Raw genomic sequence first — 20,293 nt, forward strand, 5'->3', positions numbered from 1 at the left:
ATGGTGGCTGTGGTTAATTCCTAATCAGAATGATGGACAGCAGGGCCAGAACAATACAAACTAATGGCTGTGTTGCTGATCACTTTACCCCTTGATTAAAGACACCCAATTATGGCGCAGAACAGTGTCGTAATTATGTTTCTTAATCACATCCAGGAGGTTTAATTGCCTTAACGATGTGTTTCATTAAATGAATTTAGGTATTATAGTCGACAGTTTTCATACACAGTTGTTTTCAAATTAACATAATATTAGACATCGTCATGGAAATTGTTTTAATAATCATAATTAGACGCACCCAGGCTTTGTCTGGTAAATGCTGAGAGACGGTCTCTTCCTGCCTGGGGGCTGCCCTGGTCTGTTCCCTCCCTCTACCCCCACTCCCTGACTGGGAGGGCTTCAGCTTCAAGGCCCTTCGCTGTTATGTTTTCTGAAAAGTTACAGGTTCTGATTAATCTTTTTTGATGGCAAGTGGAGCAGAAAATATCCTCCCTCACCCCCCACTAAGTTTGATGTCATTTAGGGATATCATTATGAGCTGAGGCTATGCAGACAAAAATGCATGTAGCTTACTGCCTACAGAGGAAACACCACCACCACCACCACCACCACCACCACTACCATCACCACCACCACCACCACCACCACTACCACCACAGTAAAAATCAAGCCTTCTATATTTGAAGACATTATTAAGGTCCAAATACAAGCCTACACAGACAATCCCATATAGACCCTAAAACTCTCATTAACAAGCAACACCAGTAAGTTCTGAAAATCTCTATGGGCATTGTTTTACACTTATAATTAAACCTGGTTGATTCTCCTGTTACCAAAAAAACAAAAAACAAAAAAACAAAAAAAAAAAGAAAAGAAAAGAAAGAAAAAAAAGTGGAAAGCCACAATAAAATCCATTCTCAGAGAATCCAAGTCCATCTCTTTTCCTTGGCTTTCAGGCAGTTGGAACTATCAATTTTGATTAGAACTCTTTAAAAAAACTTTACCCTCTTCAGTGGGCCCTGGCATGGTTACCAATGCCATACAAGTGGGGAAAAAGAGTTCAAGGGACAGCACGGCCTTCAAAGTTCATGCCAGCAGATAGGAACTCTGAATCTCCTCTGGGTCTCACCAGTGACCCCATTTATCTCTCCTCCAATGAGCAGGCCCAGCCAGCCATCATCCTATTAACAAGTAAACAAGTGAACAGGGCTACTCTTAATTGTGTAACCCTGCCAAAACTTTAGTTTCACCTTCTCTGAAACTCCTTTTTTGTTACCTTTCAAGCAAAGAGTAACACAGAAGAGAGGTGATTGCTCCTTCCACAAAGCACAGCATAATAAAATGTTTGATCAAAATATTTTAATAAAGATTCTTTCTGACATAGATACACATACAAATGGTCGTACATAGCTGTCATAGTCTGATTGACCTATTTAATATATATATCATTCTTTACACATCCAAAACCCGCCAGTAGATCCATCATAGCTCCCAACTCGCCATCCAACCTGACAAACTGAATTTGTATTATCTGCAAGGAGTGGAAAATAGCAGGACTCCATTTTTAAAAAAGGTTTTCTTGATTTTCATAGGATAGAAAGGCAGGCAAACAGCCATGCAAACTAAAACTGAAAGCTCACTTTGGGTAAATAGCTTCTTGCTCTTCCTTAGTTTTATTTTATTTCTTTTTAAATTTTATTATTTTTTTTTAGAAAAATAACAAAGGATTTCACACCATAGGCAAATCAAACCAGTCTTTTAACTTAAATAATTCTCCACAGTTAAAATAACTTATATATGTACATATACATTAAAAGCAATTAAATTAGACCTTTTAAAAATGCACAGCACAGCCTGGAAAAATATTTGCTTAGCATGTTCTTACTTATAGGATCTATTGCTGTGATGTCTTTCCCTTTTAGAATGCAAAGGAGTCCCCTTTCAAAAAAAGAGATCAATTCATTCATCAATTAAGAATACACCTTTCCTGTAATTTTTGGACTGAAGCAATTTATTAAAGCTCAATTTAAATACAGGGATGATGCAACTGAAAGTATCCAGGTGACCTTTGATAAACCTAAGCAGCTCAGATACATCAATATGTCTCTTCATACTTGTTGGCAAATAAACCTTTTAAACACTTGGCACACAGTATAAGTTAATCTATAAAACAGAATTTTAGAGGCATTAAAAAAATCTGCACATAAGACCCATGACCTTAACACATGATAAATACTGTTGATGTGGAAGGGTCATTGAAGAATAACAAATAAATACCATGAATTGTTAATACATCATCGCAGAGTGAAAAGTAACAAGGTGCACATAAATATTTTTAAATGCAATTCTTTCAGCCACAGTCAGTTTTTTTTTTTTTTTATATCACTCTTGCCAAAACTTTTGAGCATTTTCACAGGATTAAAGTTCAGAGACAATAAAAAATACAAGTCTTTTCATAGCAACGTGTCTCTTTCTGGTTTTTTTCCCCCACTTAAATAAGTCTACATTTCAAGTTTTTTTTTCTCCTGGCTCAGAATCAAAATTTATTTTCAAGTGCCCTTTCTGATTTGTCTGAATGAATATTCTGTCCCACAAGCCACCCAACCCCGGACTCCTCCTCTGCCCCTCAGCACTAGCCAAATCCACAATCATGAGTAGGATTAGTATTTTGCCATTGAATAAATAACGCTCCACGCTTAATAACCAAGCGACTACTTCCCAACTTATTTTTAAGCTTCCTCTCGGTCTGGGCTGCCACCGAAGTCGCCACTTTTCTGAGAAAAAAAAAAAAAAAAAGACACCCATACTTCATCCCAACTCCACCTCCCTCCTCCCTCCCTCCCCACCCCGAAGACCGAGATTCCGGGGATGTCAAGGCTAAGAGTCCCGTTTGTCTCTGATACTGCTCCTCAGTTCTCGCCTCTGCTTTGTTTGCTTTGCAAGTGTTTCACAACTACGAGGGGACCAAAATAAAAGGGGGGGCAGCTTTTCACTTTCCTCTAGCTTTTGGGTCGGTCTTGGGTTTTCCGGGGCGGGGGGGTGTTTAAGGCTTCTCCGTGCACTGTTTGCAGAGGCTGGAGGAGACGCTGTTGAACAGGGCGCACTTCTCCGGGCAGGAGGCGGCCGGGGGCAGCCCGGCGCTGAACGGGTAGCCGGCGGCCTGCTCGTAGGCGCCGAGCGCGGGGTGCAGGGCAGCGGCCGCCGCCGCCGCCGCCGCGGAGCTGGGCAGGGAGGCGGCCGAGATGGCCTGGCCCTGGTTGAGGTAGGCGACGAGGCGCCGCATCTCCTCTAGGGCCTGCGCCTGCATGAGGATGTAGTTCTTGGCGAGCAGCAGCGTGGCGATCTTGGAGAGCTTCCGCACCGAGGGGCTGTGCGCGTAGGGGATGACCGCGCGCAGCTCGTCCAGCGCGTCGTTCAGGTCGTGCATCCGCCGGCGCTCCCGGGCGTTGATGTTGAGCCGCAGCGCCTTCTGCTCTTTGGATTTCTTGCTGCTGCCGCCGCCGCCGCCGCCGCCGCCGCCGCTGCCCCCGCCGCCGCCGCCGCCGCCGCCGCCGCCGCCGCCGCCGCCGCCGGGGCCCCCCGGGGGGGCGCTGGCGCCGCCGTGGAGGTGGGCGTTGGAGCAGCCCTCGGCCGCCTTGCCGCCGCCGCCGCCTCCCGCGCCCGGGGAGGCCCGCGGGTCGCCGCCCCCGGCCCGCAGCACCAGCTCGCAGCGGCCGTCGCTGTCGTCGTCGGGGCTCTGCTCGCCGCCACTGCTCTCGGCCACCGAGCCCCGGCCCGCGCCCTCGCCGTACTTGAGGCACAGGGCGGCCCCGGCCGGCAGGCTGCTCAGGCTGGGGTCGCCCCCCACGCCGGCAGAGCCCACGAGCAGCCCGGGGACGCCCACCCCGCCGCCGCCGCCGCCGCCGCCGCCCGCGCCGCCACCGCCTCCCCCAGGCGGAGGCAGCAGCAGCCCTGCCCCCTCGGGGTCAGCCGGCTCGAAGCAGCCCAGGGGCGACGAGGACGACGACGCCGGGCGCTCCCGGGGCGGCGGCGCCAGGGACAGGTCCATGCCCGGGGGCGTGGAGCGGAAAGCCGCCTCCAAGCGCTTGGCGGTGGAGGCGCTCAGGCTCTTGTGCAGAAAGAGGTCGTCTTCGCCCGCGGCGGCCGCGCCGAGGTGCAGCCCGCGCTCCATGGTCCGGCGCCGGCGCGCAGCCCCAGCCCCAGCCCCGGCCCCAGCCCCAGCCCCAGCCCCGGCCCCGGCCCCGGCCCCGGCCCCGGCCCCAGCCCCGGCCCCAGCCCGCCGCGCCGGCCGCCGCCGCCTCGGCTGGGGAGTCAGGCGGCGCCGCGGACGCGCCCGAGCCGGGCTCCCGGGCTGGTGCGCGCGTCGGTCCCGGTGCCGCTGGCAGCCCTCTCCCCTTCTTTTTCTTTTTCGCCTTCCCCCGCGCTCTCCGCCTCCTCTTCTTCTTCTTCTTCGTCTCCAGCCGATGGTGCTGGCTGCTGGGGCTCACCATGGGCCGCGGCCCCGCATGGTGGGAGGGTGGGCGCGGAGGGAGTGGAGCCGCCGCCGCCGCCGCCGCCGCTCTGAGCCCAGCCCCGCGCCGCCTCTCCGCACCGTTTATCTTGCTTGGATTCACCTTCAAGAGATTTCCGGACCCATCAACCAGCCGCCGCCACAGACGGGGGAGTCTTTTACATCATTATCTCTGAGTAGGTTATTATGAAGAAGACTCGCCTGTTGGGACAGCGCTTTCTACCCAATCAGGTTAACGTTTTAATTAATAGGATTAAAACGGTAACAAACAATCGCAGGCGCTATCTGGCCGCGAGTCTGAATAGTTTCATTTCCCAGGTCTGAAGACAGGCAGCAGCTAGAGCTTTATAAAAGGCGCCTGCTCCATTATTCTGCGTGCCATCTGTATACACAGCTTAGCGCATATGTTTGCAAGGCGCTGGGTCCTGTTAGTAACCCAACAACTGCCTTTAGCTTGACATGTGTGGCGACTTTCACTCATCAATGAGCACACTAAAAGCCCTACTTAGAGCCGAGGATGTTCTTTGCTCCTTCAGCAAATTGTAGATCGGCGGCAAAGCCTGGGAGTCCCGGGGAAAGCAGACGCCCCCCCACCCGCCGCACCCCACCCCCACTGCCCTTCCCTCGCCGCTGCTGTCTCATCTTGTGCTAAATTACCCTTGCGGGCGACAATTCCACTCCACCCCTGTTCGTAGGATGACTCTGATCTGGATTTGGTGATGGGAGCTTCGAGGGGAAGTAGAGTCCCGCTGGCTCGCCCCAAATTCACCCAAGGTTCTCAGCTAGTAAGAGAGCAGAGCACCGGTCCCCCTGGAACACACCACACCGCCTTACTGCCACCCGCACGCCCACTGCCCATTTCCTATCCGGATTGGGGGGGGGGGGGGAAGGAAAATGGAGAGCAACTTGATTATGCAGCCCATTAGATTAAAAAAGGAAGAAGAGAGAAAAAGGAAGGGGTGCTTTTGCAGCCGTCTCCAAATAACTGCGACAGTCATGGTGATTGGGAAGCCTACGATTTCCTAAACGGCAGGAAACTGATTTCTCAAACTTTGCTCCAGATTATTACAACCCAGTGGTTTCAGAATAGCCAACTCCACCAGGAGTCGAATCCTCTCACTCACCAAGTGGGGCATTTGTGCCTCTCTATTTACCCGGAAGCAAACCCGACAGCTAGGAAGGGAGTCAGGGACCTCTGGCTCTGCCTCGGTGGTTCCTGGAGGGCTGGGGCTGGGGCTGGGGGTGGGGTGGGGTGGGGTGGGGTGGGGTGGGGGAGAGCTGGGAGAACGAGTGCTCCTTTAGGGATGGGAAAGGGTGCACGCGGTCCCCTCGCTCCGGAGTTCCATCTGGGAGCACATGGTATTTAGCGGCTGCTTTCCATCCTTATGACATAAGTAAAAACAATATTTCCCAACACCTCCAATAAATCTTTCTTATGTGGCAGAACTACCGAAGCCTATGAAATTTTTGGTTTCTCCGGTTTCATTAAAAACCTTTTAATTGTGGCTTTCAGAGTTGGCCTCAGGTGTTAGGCTCTTTTCATTACATTTTGCTCTAATGTGATGAAATTCTAATTCTCTCCTTACCATATGGTTAAATTTCCCCACTGAGAATTAGTTGAAAAAGGAGAAATAATCTATTAATCTCTGTAATAGATTCACAAATGAGGTTCGCCACAGAACCTGTTTTTGAATGGTAATATCCGAACAGTTGGGCGCCTCGTTTCACAGAGGAGGGGCGAGGGCGACACTGAGGCGTCTGCATTTTCACCTGGAAAGAATGCAAAGGGGGCTCAGCGGAATCTTTCCAAAATAACTGCCTGAGATTCAGTCCCCTGGGGACAGAAATACTCCGCCGCCGTCGGTCACTTTCGCGCCTTCGGGTTTCCTGGAATCCCAAGCCCGGGGAAGAGCCAGCGGGCTGCGGGAGGCCGCGCAGCCCAGGCCCGAGGCCGGGGTCCTGGGAGGCTGCTGCTGGCCCACGTGCCTCGCCCGGGACTTGGTGGCACGTCGACGCGCGCGGCGGCCTGGGGCTCGGCGCTGCCCTCCCCCGCCCTCCCCGGGCCCGCAGCTGTTAACCTCTCCCTTTAGGAAGCTGCAGACACGCTCCTGTTATTGTTTTTCAATTAGCAGCTTCGTTTTCCCTGGGACCGTGAACAAAGGTTCTCTGTAAACGTACGTGGGTCCCGTGCGCCTGCCGGTCACTCCCCAGAGGCCTCGGGCCGCGGGGCGAGGGCTGAGGCTGGCAGCGCGGGGCTCCGGGCTCCGGGGCGCTCCCGCCCCCTCCCGCCCCCTCCCTCCCCGGGGCTGGCCCGCGCCGCCAGCCTCCCCGAGGGCCCCGAGCTGGGGGCCGGACGGGCGGGGGCTCGGGCTCAGCTCGCGGCCGCACCCCGAGGGTGGCAACGGCGCCGTCCGCCCCGCGGGGATCGCGGCCCCGGGCCACACCCTGGCCCTTCGCGGCCGCCGCGTACCCCTGCACCGCCGAGCACCTGGCCGCGGCCCTTCCCGACCCCACCTCCACGCCTCTCGTCCACCCGCTGCCCTCCCCGGCCACCCAGACTTCTGGAACAAACTTTTGGCACAACTTTATTTCACTCGGTAGGAGCCCAAAGCCCTCTCTCTCTCTGGTGGTTCTGGGAAGTCCTCCCGGGCTCCCCGGAGGAGGTGCCGCTTCATAGTCCCTGGGGACTTGGCTTTGGGAAGCCGCGGGGGGGATTCATAGAAGCTCTAAATGCGGGCCTTGTAGCAACCGTCGGGGAGCGGTGGCGGCGAAGGTCTGCGCTCTCGCCAGCTTCTGCCGATTGCCTCTGGGAAGTTGTCAGGCTCTGAGCGCTGCACCCATCTGACCGGGCAATGCAAACGCATCTGCCTGGCGGCTGCTTAGCGGCTTACCCGTCGCCGCCCTCAGGCACGGCCTAGGCTCCCTCTCCTCGCTCGAGTGCGCTCCCGCCGCCTGGTTTCGCCCGGCAAAGGGCCGCCGCCGGCCGCGGGAACTCGGGCTAACTGCGCTGGAACTTTATTCCGCCCCGAGACCGGGAAAGGCCCCGAGCGCCCTTAGCGACTGGCAAGTGAGAAAGGTAGCAGGGAACCAACCAAAATAAACACCCCCTGGCTGCCGGGAAAGAGAGGGCAGGAAATCAGGCCGCGGCGAAAACGCCTGACCCACAGATGACCCCTTGAGGGTGATGCACAGGAAGCCAAAGGCTCGGACTCTGTGCAGTTTCAGAGAATGTCACCGTGAGTTACCAAAGCAGTTGGGGGACAGGAAGGGGGTACTGTCTCCTCCGCCCTCGGAGTGGGGGCGGGAAGGGCGGGTGGGCGTCCTCCACCGACCCCGGGGCGCCCCCGATGCCGCCCGGGTGGGCGCTGCGAGGCCCCTGGTCCTGCACGCACCGGCCGGGGAGCAGGCTCTGCCGAGTGTCGGATACCAAGTCCGCAGACGCCAGGGCGTGCTGTGCAAGGGTGAATAGAGTTTTGTTACAGCGGGAGGGGACAGACCTAGGGCCGTGCCAGCACGCCAAAAAATTCAGCGGTGAGAGGAGAGAATTGAACTTCAGACCAAACTAATTTTCTCGGTCACATTTAAAGTTCTTAGTGATCATGATCATCTTTATCAGTAGTTGCTCGAAATTCGAAATAGGAACCTAAAAAAGAAAAAAAAAAAAGTAAGAACCGAACACAATCCCATCTACTTTTAAAGAGCAAAACAAGGAGCTTTTCTTTGTTATTTCTCTAGCCCTGATAAACAGTTTACTTGTCTGGATTAAACAGTGAGGAGAACCCTCGAACACTGGGATTTGGGGATCTGTGTGCGTTTTCTGAAAGGGAAAATCGTCCCGTGCGTGAGGGAGAAGATTCTAAAAAGTAAAAGCAAAGTTTGGCAAAAAGGAAGAAAGAAAGAAAATGCCATGAACTTTCGCCTGGGAGCTGCCCTGGAAAAGCGAATTTCCTGAGAGTGATGAGAACCGTCTCGGGGCTGGGGCTGCGCTTCCCTGGAGGAGTCCTCTGCCTGCCAGGTGGCAGGTGGCGGGGCCCGCCGGGGTGGGGGGGGGGCTGTCCCCGAGCCCTCCGGGACCCAGGCCAGCGCCGGCAGGGCGTGTCCCCAGCGCCAGCCGGAGGCGGGCTGACCTGGGGGCTCACCTGCCTTCCCCTGCGCCTCGCCCGCCGCGTGCTGCCTGGTGGCACTTGGGTCAGCCTGAAGCCCGCACAGCCGAGCTTCGTCGCCCCGCACCTCCCGGCGTCGGGCAAAGCGGGATCCCATCGGGGGCGGAAAGAGCGAAGCCCATCCGTCGAGCGCGAGTCAGGCCTTTGGGTGTGTGGTTGTCATCAGCATCTTCCCACCGTATTCGCCAGGTCCTGCACAGCTCACTTGCAGACAGACTGTGGTTCAGGTGTGTCTTGGGGACCGGCGGGGCCAACGCAGGGGGCAGCGGGGGTGCTTGGGGCCACGGGAGCTGGAGCCCTGCTGGCAGCGCGCCAAGGGCCCCAGCGTTGCAATCGCTCCGAAGTGCGTGGCAAATTCCAAGGACTTCGACCGTGGAAAAGTTGAAACCTGTTGATCTAAAGTTCTTTCGGGAAGACTTTCCTTTTTTCTTTATCTTAAAGAAAAAAAAAAATAAAAAAGGTTGGCCCTCAAGACAGTTTGGACACACAGAGAAGAGAAAGCCTCAGAGAACCCGGAGAAACAGCTGATCGGCACAACCGTGCGCCCCACCTGGGCGCGCAGGTGGTTCCCTAACCCGCCACGGAGGGCTCATTTGGCTCCCGCGGGCACTTTCCGATTATGGGGGCTGCTAAGGGGAGGGGCGCAGACGGCCAGCGTAAAAGCGGGCTTGCCTACCGATGCCGAGACTGCCGAGAACCAGGGGACGTGCGCACGGAGGTCGAGGAAGACGAGTCACTCCCTTCTTGGTTACCTGGGACTTACTCCTGCATTCAGTTGCCCTCCCTAAGGGCTGAAACACTTATTCGTGTTACACGTGTTTCCTCCCTGGAACCTCACCTTCCGCGAATATTGAAAAACATTTTTAAAAGAAAAATTGTTCGCACACACGGAAAAAAAAAAAAAAAAAAGGTGAACAATTTTAAGGCTCGCCTTGTGGCCACCAATTAAGAGACACCGCCGAGGGTTCAGTTTGGCTTTAGGATTTTAGCGCAGCGATTTAAAACCCACAGCGCCATCTCCTGGCTGTAAGGCGAATAGCGCGGTGGATGGCAGTAACACTTAAATGCTGAAAATGAAATATTCAAGTATGAGACACTTTATTTTACGCCTCCAAAATTATTTCAGTGATAAATTGATTATAACTACAAAACGTGAGCTGGAAATTTATGATCATTAAAAGTTTTCAGACAGTCCTGGAAGCTAGTTATTTGTAAATAGAAGTTTGTATATTTACACACACATAGTTTTGACAGAGTCAGGTATAAATCTTGTTCTAAGGACTTCTGATAAAATTTGATTATTTAATTTGTCATAAATACATAATTTGAAGGAAGGGGATAACCAGAGCTTAATTTTTAAATCGGGATTTTAATTAGTCATTTTATGCAAAAGATACTGTAACTTTATAAACACCTCAGTGCTCTCAGGAATTAATTGCCTAGTGAAACCCAAGTGCTGAATACTATTGAGATATTTTAATCACCAAAGGATTTATTTTCCAAGTGTGGATATTGTCTGTAAAAACAGTTCTCTTCTTTTGCTTTCTGTGGGCACTACTTATCATATATGGTAGAAAGGAGACTAATGGGAGATGATGGTGTGTTGAAATATGAATTCTCCTAATAATTCATTGAATTTTACCATCAACATTAGTAAATAATATTCCCCCATTTTTCTTCGTAGCCCTTTGCTTCCTCTACTTAATAGCCTTCTTACCACACAGTCTTTCAGAATGTCTTATTTAGATTTTCTGAGCTTGACATATTATCCGAAGTCAAATTTTTTCCTCAAGTTTAACGCATATAATAGAATTATGGATACCTAACGCTTTTATGAATTAAAATGTTTCTGCGGTGTATTTTCACGAGCTTTTATCCCTTTTATAATTACAATTACAATCCAGTAAAACTTTGAGATGATATCCTAATTAAAAACATTTCTCATCTACGATTATATACACAGGCCAGCTGCTTGTAATACAAATAAAAGTAGATATGCTTTGGATAGTGTACAAAATATTATGAATATCCTTCAAAAATATTGTAGATCAAACAGACAAATGTAAACTTTACTTCAGTTGAAAGATTAATTTTACTTGATTCATTAAAGTGAAAAATCTATTAAGCCAAATATTTGGACTCATTTACTCTGTCAATGTAAGAGTTCCTGTTTGAAAGAAATTTGATTATGTATAGGAGAAACTAGATAAACAGATGGTTAGCTAGAGAGCTTTTCACAGTTAAATTTTGAAATTTAACATGGATAAGTTTGACACCTTCTCAAACATTTTTGATGAGGTCATTTGATCTACTCTAGCGTTGCAGGATTATTGCACATAATCAATTTAACTTATGTTGAAGAAACATTAACTGGGCTTTTCTAGTAATGTGTTTGGCTGACAACTGTACTGACTGAGTTGTCCATTTGGACATACACACACACACACACACACAAGCGCACACACACATTTGTGCTATATTTACACAGTGGTAAGCAAGTATTATAAAAAGGAAACCAACAGTGCTGATCATGTCAAAAGTGCCTTAACATAAAAATAACATTCAGACTTCCTGAAGGAGACCATCATTTGCAAACAACCGTGTTGGCAGACAATTCAGATAGTATGTCTATGGTAGAACAATGCGATATTGCTATCGCAATGGATATTGATATCCATGGAGAGAATGGATATTACTATGTGGGTGGCATGGGGACATTAAAGTTAATTCCCAAAGTGATTTAAGAACCTCCTGGCCTCAGGTACTTAGGAAAGAAATCTCTTCCATTATGGATGGGAAGTCAAGATTTTCCCAGAAAGATTATTTTGTAATCCATGTACTCACACATTCTTACTCCCTTGTGTCACTTCCCATATTTATTTTTAAAGATTTTTATTTATTTATTCATGCAAGACACAGAGAGAGAGGCAGAGACATAGGCAGAGGGAGAAGAAGGCTACCCATGAGGAGCCTGATGCAGGACTTGGTCCCGGGACCCCAGGATCATGACCTGAGCCAAGGACAGACGCTCAACCATTGAGACACCCAGGCACCCCTGTCACTTCCCAATATTCCCATTGTTTTTCAGAACAAGGATCATGGGGAGACAAAAAGGAAGAAAAAAGGAAGGAAGGAAGGAAGGGAGGGAGGGAGGGAGGAAGGGAGGGAGGAAGGGAGGGAGGAAGATTTGAAGCCAAAGAATGCATTTAGTACATTCAGTGTTTGTGGAAGGTCCTTGTCTCATAAAGATGCCATCAGCTCTCCTTTTGAAAAGACGTTTTTGAATGATGATTTTTACCTATGTGCAAACCTGATTGCACTTCTCTGTAAATTGCTTTAAAAGGTATGAGTAGGTATAGTAGAAATAGCAGATCCTCTGCAGTGTAACTATGTACTCTTTGGCAATTTTTTTGATACTGCTCAGCTTCAGGAGGAATATGGATCCACTCATCATGCCTTTCCTGACTGGCTCAAATGAGATGATGTGGAAGCGTTTTGTAAACGTTAAAATGTTTTGTGAATTTAATGTTAACACTTTACTATGTTTCTTTGCCTGTTCCATCTAAACCAGTTCAGTCACCTTTAATTATCGTTATTGGTTTGTCTTTTGTTTACTTTTTCTATCACAACGTTCAGATGCTGGCAGACTTGAGAGCATCTTCCACTGCTTCCGCATGCTGGAGGGTCATGGGAGTAGGAGCCATGGCTGTTGGACACTTTACATTCCCACATCTTCAGTGCCCATATCTCCATTCCCCATCCCTTCTAAATATCCCTAACTGCCCTGCTTGTGGAGTGTTTGCTCTCTTTCTGCTCTCTTGAACTGAATGGATTTGTCTCTAATCAGTTACAAAGTAGTCACCATAGTGTGATTTGATTGAACTGGTTTATGGATAGAGAAATGGCCATGGATTTAGCTCAAAGTCAATTCTTACTTAAATATCCCACCGTATTTCTATCCTTCACAACCATCTTCTATTATAATGTTTCCAAATGTGTGGAGCACACTTTTCAGTTCAATGACATTTGTTAAATTAATGATTACATCATTTTCTTCCTTCCTTCTAGATCATTGATATAAAAACTTTGCGAATCCAGATCTATCACTGATCTTAGTATGGTATTTGTTTCTTCCTCACCGCTCTATTATTTTTCTGTTGTTTATGGTCCATCAGGCAGTATTCAATTCAGTTGACAGTATTCATCTCCAAGCCAATTTGAATTAATTTTTTATGAAAGATTTATGGAGACAATGTATATCAAAGGTCTAAATTTATCACACACCTTGCCTTCCATTACTCACTAATTTAGTTATTTTTATCAAGAAAGGAAATCAGCTCAGCTGATTTCTTGCCCCCATGTTTTAATATTCTGTAAGTGTTTGAGGAAAATGTCTACTTAAAATCTGTTTTATTATTTTATTAGAACAGAGTTAAATCAATTCTATGTAGATTGAGAGTACATTTAAAGTAACACAATGGTAACATACTATATTTATAGAGATAGATGGTTTTTATACACAGGGTAGAAAGGCTTTCCTAGGCAAGGCAACAATCCAAGGACTCACACAAGAAAAGGGTGACACTTTTAACTACACACACACAAAAATTAAATTCCCATTCTGCAAGGAAAGACACCATAAACAAAGTTAAAAGACAAATGGCAGACTAGGAGGAGAAAATAAATACGTCCAGTATACAAAGAGCGTCTACAAAACAACAAGAAGCTATCTAGTGGGAAAAAAAAAAGGAAAATAATTTAATCTGGCAACTAGCAGAAGAAATTTAAATGTCCAAAGCATGATATTAAAAAATGTTCAGGATCATTAATAAAAAGAAAATACAAATTAGAAGAATTTTTAAAATAGGCCTAAGTTTTGAAGAATTTAACAATGTACAGAGTTGTCAGGAAAACAGTTTTAGTCAAAATCAGTACAGTTTTTTGGGAAGGTGATTTGCAATCTGATACCTAAGAATGTGTCCTATAGAAAAAATGGACTGAGCACCATACATATATGTATAAAGATTTTCTAAGGATGCCTGGGTGGCTCAGTGACTGAGTGTCTGCCATTGGCTTAGGTGGTGATCCCGGAGCCCCAGGATAGAGTCCCGCATCGGGCTCCCTGCAGAGAACCTGCTTCTCCCTCTGCTTTTGTCTCTGCCTCTCTCTGTGTTTCTCTCATGAATAAATAAAATCTTTAAAAAAAGATTTTCTAAAATGACAGAAAATATGAAACAACCTAAGTGCTCTTCAGTAAGCAAATAATTACATAAATGATGCCTCCATTCTACAAAACAGTATGCTTTTATACAAAGTAAATGAACTGACCTGAAAAGACATTCCTGATGCATAATTAAGTTCAAAAAGAAAGATGCAGAATATAATATGGTTATTTTTGGTATTATGAAAGGTATGTGGGTAGGTACATGCAAGAAAAAGTCTGTAAGAAGTTTACTTACAGTAAACCCCGGTTCCCTTGAATCAGAGAGCCAAGGGTGGGGTTTCTTATGAGTTACTTTAAATATTTTGATAAAAATTATGGGTGATGGGTATTTGCTGTCATTTGTATAGTTTTTTTTAACAATTATAAAATCTTAAGAATAAAAGATTAAATAAGGTGCTTATATTTTCCCTAGGTTCTTTGCATCATTATTCTTTTTTCCTTTTAAAATATTAAAGATAGGGCAGCCCGGGTGGCTCAGTGGTTTAGTGCCGCCTTCAGTCCAGGACCTGATCCTGGAGACCCTGGATCAAGTCCCACATCTGGCTCCCTGCATGGAGCCTGCTTCTCCCTCTGCCTGTCTCTGCCTCTCTCCCTCTCTCTCTGTGTCTCTCATGAATAAATAAATAAAATCTTTAAAAAATATATTAATGATAGCTTTCTTAATTTTAACCATTTGCTCTCCATATTTTTGTTCCTCAGATTTCATTACCTAAAACCATTTTCTCTCATGTCATTCGGATCAAAAATGCATTTCAAAATAATAATGACAAAAAAACCCCAAAATAATAATGACACTTACGAAACAATATATATTTTCACTTACTCACAGTTATCTGCCATTTATCAGCAATTACATTCGTGAAAAAAAAATCGATGGCATTAAAAACAGACAGTGATTGTACCACATCAGTGACTTTATTGCATTTCAATAAAGAATAACATAGTTTTACTTTGTAAATTGAGCCATTTTATGATTTAGCACGACCACAGAGCTGGCTTTTAAATATCAGAAGAAATACAGATTTTCGTGGAACAAGAATTGTCACTTTCAGTGATTCTGGGGTCCAGCTTCACCCTTTCAGTCTCTTTCCATGCATTTGTATTATCATTTGCCCATTCTGTCTACAGGTTCAAGAGCGAAAGAACAATGGCTTTTGCCTTAGAGGTTACTAAAATTCCCGCTCTAATCTTTCAGGGAGTGGTATTTTCCAGTTCCACTCAGATGTCTGATTGTCAGCTTTATGTCTCAGGAAGTATTCCTCGCAATTCAGGTACAGTAAAGTATCTAGCTCCCGCTAGCCTCTGTGTACTATATAACTTTTATAGTCATTATAAAAAATAATTTATTGAAAAAACTTAAACCTTATCCAACTCAGGTGACTTTTGATTTAAATGTCTGTGAGCCTGGCTATGGTAATCAGTGATGGCAGGGTTTTTTTTTTTTTTTTTTCCTGAATTAAGTTTGCTGTTTATATCACAAAGTTAGAAGGTATGAAAATAAAGTCATCTCAAAGATAACCAGTTAGAAGAAATGGAGAGTCCATAGCCCCCATTTTACCATTACTGGCTTTGGAATCACATTTAATACAAGGCCTGGAGAAATTTCCTATTCTTTGTGCCATATTTTTTCTCTTCTATATATTTTTACTTTATTTGCGCTGCTACATAGTAAAGCCTAAAATACAGCAAGCCTCACTCCCTATGACTATTTATTGGAAATACTTTGTTAGATGAAATTATGAGGAACAACGTAAGCTATTAACAGTAATATTAGAGGTTCAGAATAAGAATTAATTATTAAAATATTTTTAGGAGGTTATTTAAAGGTGATGGTATAGGCAACAAATCTCTATGAATGCTTAACTGCTTAACCTCTAAAGACATAAACTCTCGGTATATTGTGATCTGAATTTGAAGGTGCTGTGCTGACAGCAGTATTTCCTATGCACACGGATGGAGCTGACAAGATCAATGTGTCCTCTGCACCCCTTACACACTCTGGTTAGCGATTGTATCCACTGCTTACAAGGTGTGTTTCACTACCTGTGGGTCGCTTTGTTACTTAGACGTTAAACATCAGAATGAAATCACTCCTTACTGAAATGCAAATGCAAATAGCACCAAGCTATTTTTATATTTGCCAACTGAGCTCTTCTGACTCGGACTGTGGTCAAAGCAATTAAGTCATCTTTCATCTGTGGGTAGTTTGATGTGCCAAGACCCAGAAATATCATTTGTGTTGATCATGCTACCATTTAAAAGAAAGCAATTTGCATACTACTTAAGGTCAGAGCGGCTCTTCACTCTGTGCATGTGTGTGTGTGTGTGTGTGTGTGTGTGTGTGTGGTTTTTGTTGTTGTTGTTTTTGACACTCTCAAACTCCTTATATTTTCTAGTTACCCATGCTGATGTTACAGCTTTTTTTTTCCTTTTAAGTGCATGGGCTTATTTGTTAATTTCAAAAAGATCTTATGATACAGAAATAGACCTGTCGAAAGCAATCTCAGACTACAGTTAAGAGGATGAACGTAATGAATACAGGCATCTTTGGTAGAACCCGATGCCGGATAAGGTATGAAGACATAATTGTTATCTACAGAAGCTTTAAAATCAGTATCTTCAGTCTACCTCAAATTATGTTGAAGGATAATGAAAGACAAGAGAACAAAACTTTAAGGAGACACAAAGAGATCTGAGAACTGCTAACTTAATAGAACATCGTAAATGAATATTCAGAAAAAAAGAGCTTCTCACATTAAAAGAAGCTTCAGAAGAGGAAATGTATCAGAGAGGCTTACAGATGACAATGTATCCAGGAAAGCACTGATTCTTAGTGAGTGGGACTCATGACAGAGGTGACAGTTTTGAACCATGGGTAGGTTCGAGAGGGAAGAGAAAAAGCAGAGGGCTCCAGCAAGAATTTCATCAGCCTATTTTTGAAAAGTAACAGTCCTGCAAGGAGAAACTGTGCTTCAAAGCTCATTAGCAGGATAAAATTTGATCTTCATCTTGAGAAGAGTAAGCAGACAGTGTAAAACTCACCTGAAGGAGCAGAATCAGGAAAGCTCCTGCCTCTACCAAACATGTCAGAGTAATTTTGTAACCTAAATTAAGGTAAGTGGTGACAAAACCTATTTAAGCATTCCAGCAATGCATCTATCTATATTAACGTGATTCAGTTCATGCAGCACAATTCAACTCAATTGGATGCAGAGCAATGCAGCAAATATTCAGTCGTCACGTACAGAGCTTTTTTTAAATCTTGAGTCTCAGATTTCTGCTCCTGGAAATAGATATCTAATTAATCCTTTTTGGCTAATGTGGTTGTATTTTAGTAATAACCAAAAAAATTCTCAATGAGACATGTGTTAACTGTCCAGAAGCTCCAGAGAGAAGGTGTTGCACAATTAAGATGAAGCTGTCTTATGAGGTCAATGCTACCCTAGATGGTGCCACTGCCACCTAGTGGCACGAATTTATAGACGTGGTACATGTAGTACATAGAGAATCTCGTTAGTTAATTCGATACAATTCCAGTAGCTGTGACCGTTATACCAGACATCATAAAAAGAAAATTTCTATTAGAGATTGAAAATATCAAATTGTAGCTTTTTCTTTACCTCAAGGATAGACATCCCCTTTATCACAGTCTCCCCTTCTTCTTAACTATATACACTCCATTGCCCTTATAATTGCATATACATAGTTTACTTTGGGAAAGATATAGAAAATAATCACAGTCTGCAAGGCTTGTGAATTTATTTGGAGGTTACAAAGACACTTATTGCAAAATGGGCCATTAGATAGACAAACAGATACTTCTTAAAATCTCATTTTATAATATAAAAATGGATTTTATGGATTTTACATTTGCTCAAGTGCATAACATAATTTCAACACTTCACATCCTTGTAATTATTTAAGGTTTTTGAGAGTGCCTGGTGAATGCCTTCATATATCTTAGTTTTTTTTCTGTTTCACTTATTCTCATCTTTATTTGTTTATAACACATCTGTAAACACACATTTGATATTTTATATTCATCATATTCAGGTTTCATCTTATTTTTATTGTGATCTTACTTTAATTTGTGACTGTGAATGATTACACATTTTATCTTATGTCTTAAAGAGAAAAAAAATACTTGCAGCCTTTTTCTATAGTTTTTACATAGAGATGCAGATTGCTCCATTACTTGTCCTTTTACATTCTACAGCCCTGTTTAAAATAAGTAAGGAACGGCCATCTTCGGAAGCACATTGAAACACGATATTCATAGGGATAGAAGAAAACAACGTGAATGTTTGCCACAGTAAGCACTTTCTTGATTTTCTATTATGAACTTCAGGAAGTCCTGGTACCTGGAGTCTTCTTGTTAAATTATATGACCATTAATAAGTCTTTTTTTCCTGACCCACAGTTTCTAAATCTATATAATGAGTATAGTGTTTTCCTATATGGCATGTATCAGAGGGAGGAGTGGGCTGGCTTCAGATTTCTTCATGGCAATATTCAGTGCCCAAAGACAATGGAGTAAAAAAAGAAAGCTAATTCAGAGGCAGAGGTGATCCAAGTATGTAACATGCATCAAAGCTGTCCATTAAGTCTGAAGGCAAAGAGGCAGCTGTTCCCTAACAAGAATAAACTCAACGCTGTTGAGTCCATCCTGGAAGCACCACTTGATATTGAAATTTGGCCAGCCATGCAATTAATTAAAAGAACTCAGGAATTCCGAAGATTTGATAAAAGGAATGGAGGTGAGTATTTTATTCCAATGGAAACTAAGACAAAATATCTATGGGGATCATTAGAATTGGGACAGAAAGTAAAACATGGTAGCCCAAAGAAAATATTTAATTAATAAAAAATGAAATGAAAGTAGGTAAACGTATTAGTGTAGCAATTTCCTCATCTTTCGACATGAATCAATACTATTTAAAAGTGAAATATTGTTTTAAAGTAGCCATAATAATTCCAATTGCTCAGTTTTTTTCTGTGATTTTGATTAATTTTTGTGGTAAGTTGAATAATTTTGAAATATGCAGAAAACAATTCCTATTTTATAGCCATTTATATATTTTTAATTTATAAGTTATCAATATTTATGCATATGGAGATGTCTAGGCATATGCTCACTTGTTTAATAAGTTCCAGCTAGTCAAATTGAAAGTCGTTACTTCTTTGTTTCTTGGCTTAAAAAAAATACATCCCATTTAGAAAAGTAAATTTTAAATAACAGAATAAAGTTAGTTTTAATAAAATAGAATAAAATAAAGTTTTAACTTTAGCTCCTACCATTTCCTTTTCTTACGATTTTTGGTTTGAGGCTTTGTTGGTCATAGACTTGGAATGAAGCATTTAAATGTTTTGTTAATTTGGGTGACTGAAATAACTGGTACTATTTGACATGCTGAGTGCGTACCACAAAGATAGTATTCAAATTAAATATTATACCAGATGTACCCACGCTCCATACGGGTAGTTTGCAAATGTTGCTTATTGTGCATTATGCATATCATGATTTCCTTTGATACCTAAAACTGTGAACTTTTGTTAGAATATGCATTATTTTGCTTCCAAACTCTTAACTCTATGTTGTTAAAATTGTATATGTTAAAATGCAGTCTGTAATAGAAAGGCTCTTTGGGCTTCTCAAATGGAGTCAGAAAAAGGGTTAAAATCAACTTAAGCAAAAGTTATTTGTAGTGTGAACATGGAAATGTATTTTAAAATTCAATATAGGTTTTGAGAAAAACAAAGCATTTGGAAATCTTTGATAGTGATTAATTGACAATATGATGTTTAGACTTTTTGAGTGCACCCACTTAAAAAAAATATTAGGATGTGGCACAGAGCAAGAATGTGCTATCCTTGTCCACTGACAGTGACAGAGCTTCCACTATCATCAGCATGTGCAAATCACTCAAATAACCCTTGCAATTATGTATGCTGTTCTGCACAATCTATGCCATCAATTGCTTTTTCATCTTGGTTATTTCTTGATTATCTTATTATAAGTTTTCCTTTAAAATTCTGTTCTTTCTTTCATTTATCTTCCTTTGTAATATTTTTATTTTATCCTCCTGTGAATATTAAAATAGCCATAAGGAAATTAAACCTATAATCACTGTTGGATGTCTTCAATATACTTAAATGCTGTGCAATGCCTAGTGAGATAAAGGTAAAAAAAAGATGTATATAATATACTGATTCTGGTTTATTTGTCACCAAAGTGAATATTGTCTCATTCCCTAAAGTGGTAACAGTTTTCAAGTATAATGAGATGAGTTTTTAAGTCACACAGACATGAGTCTGAACCCTAGTTCTGTTACTTAGTAACTGTGAATTGAATTCCAGTTTGTTCAAGTTAAAATAAAAAAAGGAAATGATACCGTA

At 44.3% G+C, this 20,293-nt stretch overlaps 1 protein-coding gene and 1 long non-coding RNA gene across 2 annotated transcripts; one reads left to right on the forward strand and one right to left on the reverse strand.

Annotated features, from left to right (window-relative positions):
- Nucleotides 1–1,344: 1,344 nt before the first annotated feature.
- BHLHE22 (basic helix-loop-helix family member e22) lies at nt 1,345–4,205 on the reverse strand. The gene has a single exon (XM_072804487.1). It carries the CDS (start codon nt 4,169–4,171, stop codon nt 3,044–3,046), a length of 1,128 nt encoding a protein of 375 aa, XP_072660588.1. The 5' UTR covers nt 4,172–4,205; the 3' UTR covers nt 1,345–3,043.
- A 10,882-nt stretch (nt 4,206–15,087) lies between these two features.
- Nucleotides 15,088–18,211, forward strand: LOC140619992 (uncharacterized). Its single transcript, XR_012019747.1, has 3 exons — nt 15,088–15,168; nt 15,815–15,926; nt 18,114–18,211. It is a non-coding gene; the product is annotated as an uncharacterized lncRNA (long non-coding RNA).
- The last annotated feature ends 2,082 nt before the right edge of the window (nt 18,212–20,293 follow it).

Source organism: Canis lupus, chromosome 28 (assembly GCF_048164855.1).
Source record: "Canis lupus baileyi chromosome 28, mCanLup2.hap1, whole genome shotgun sequence".
NCBI lineage: Eukaryota > Metazoa > Chordata > Mammalia > Carnivora > Canidae > Canis > Canis lupus.

Excerpts from the sequence above, each read along its gene's own strand:
- BHLHE22 (XM_072804487.1), bottom strand. The coding sequence starts at position 4,171 with ATGGAGCGCGGGCTGCACCTCGGCGCGGCCGCCGCGGGCGAAGACGAC.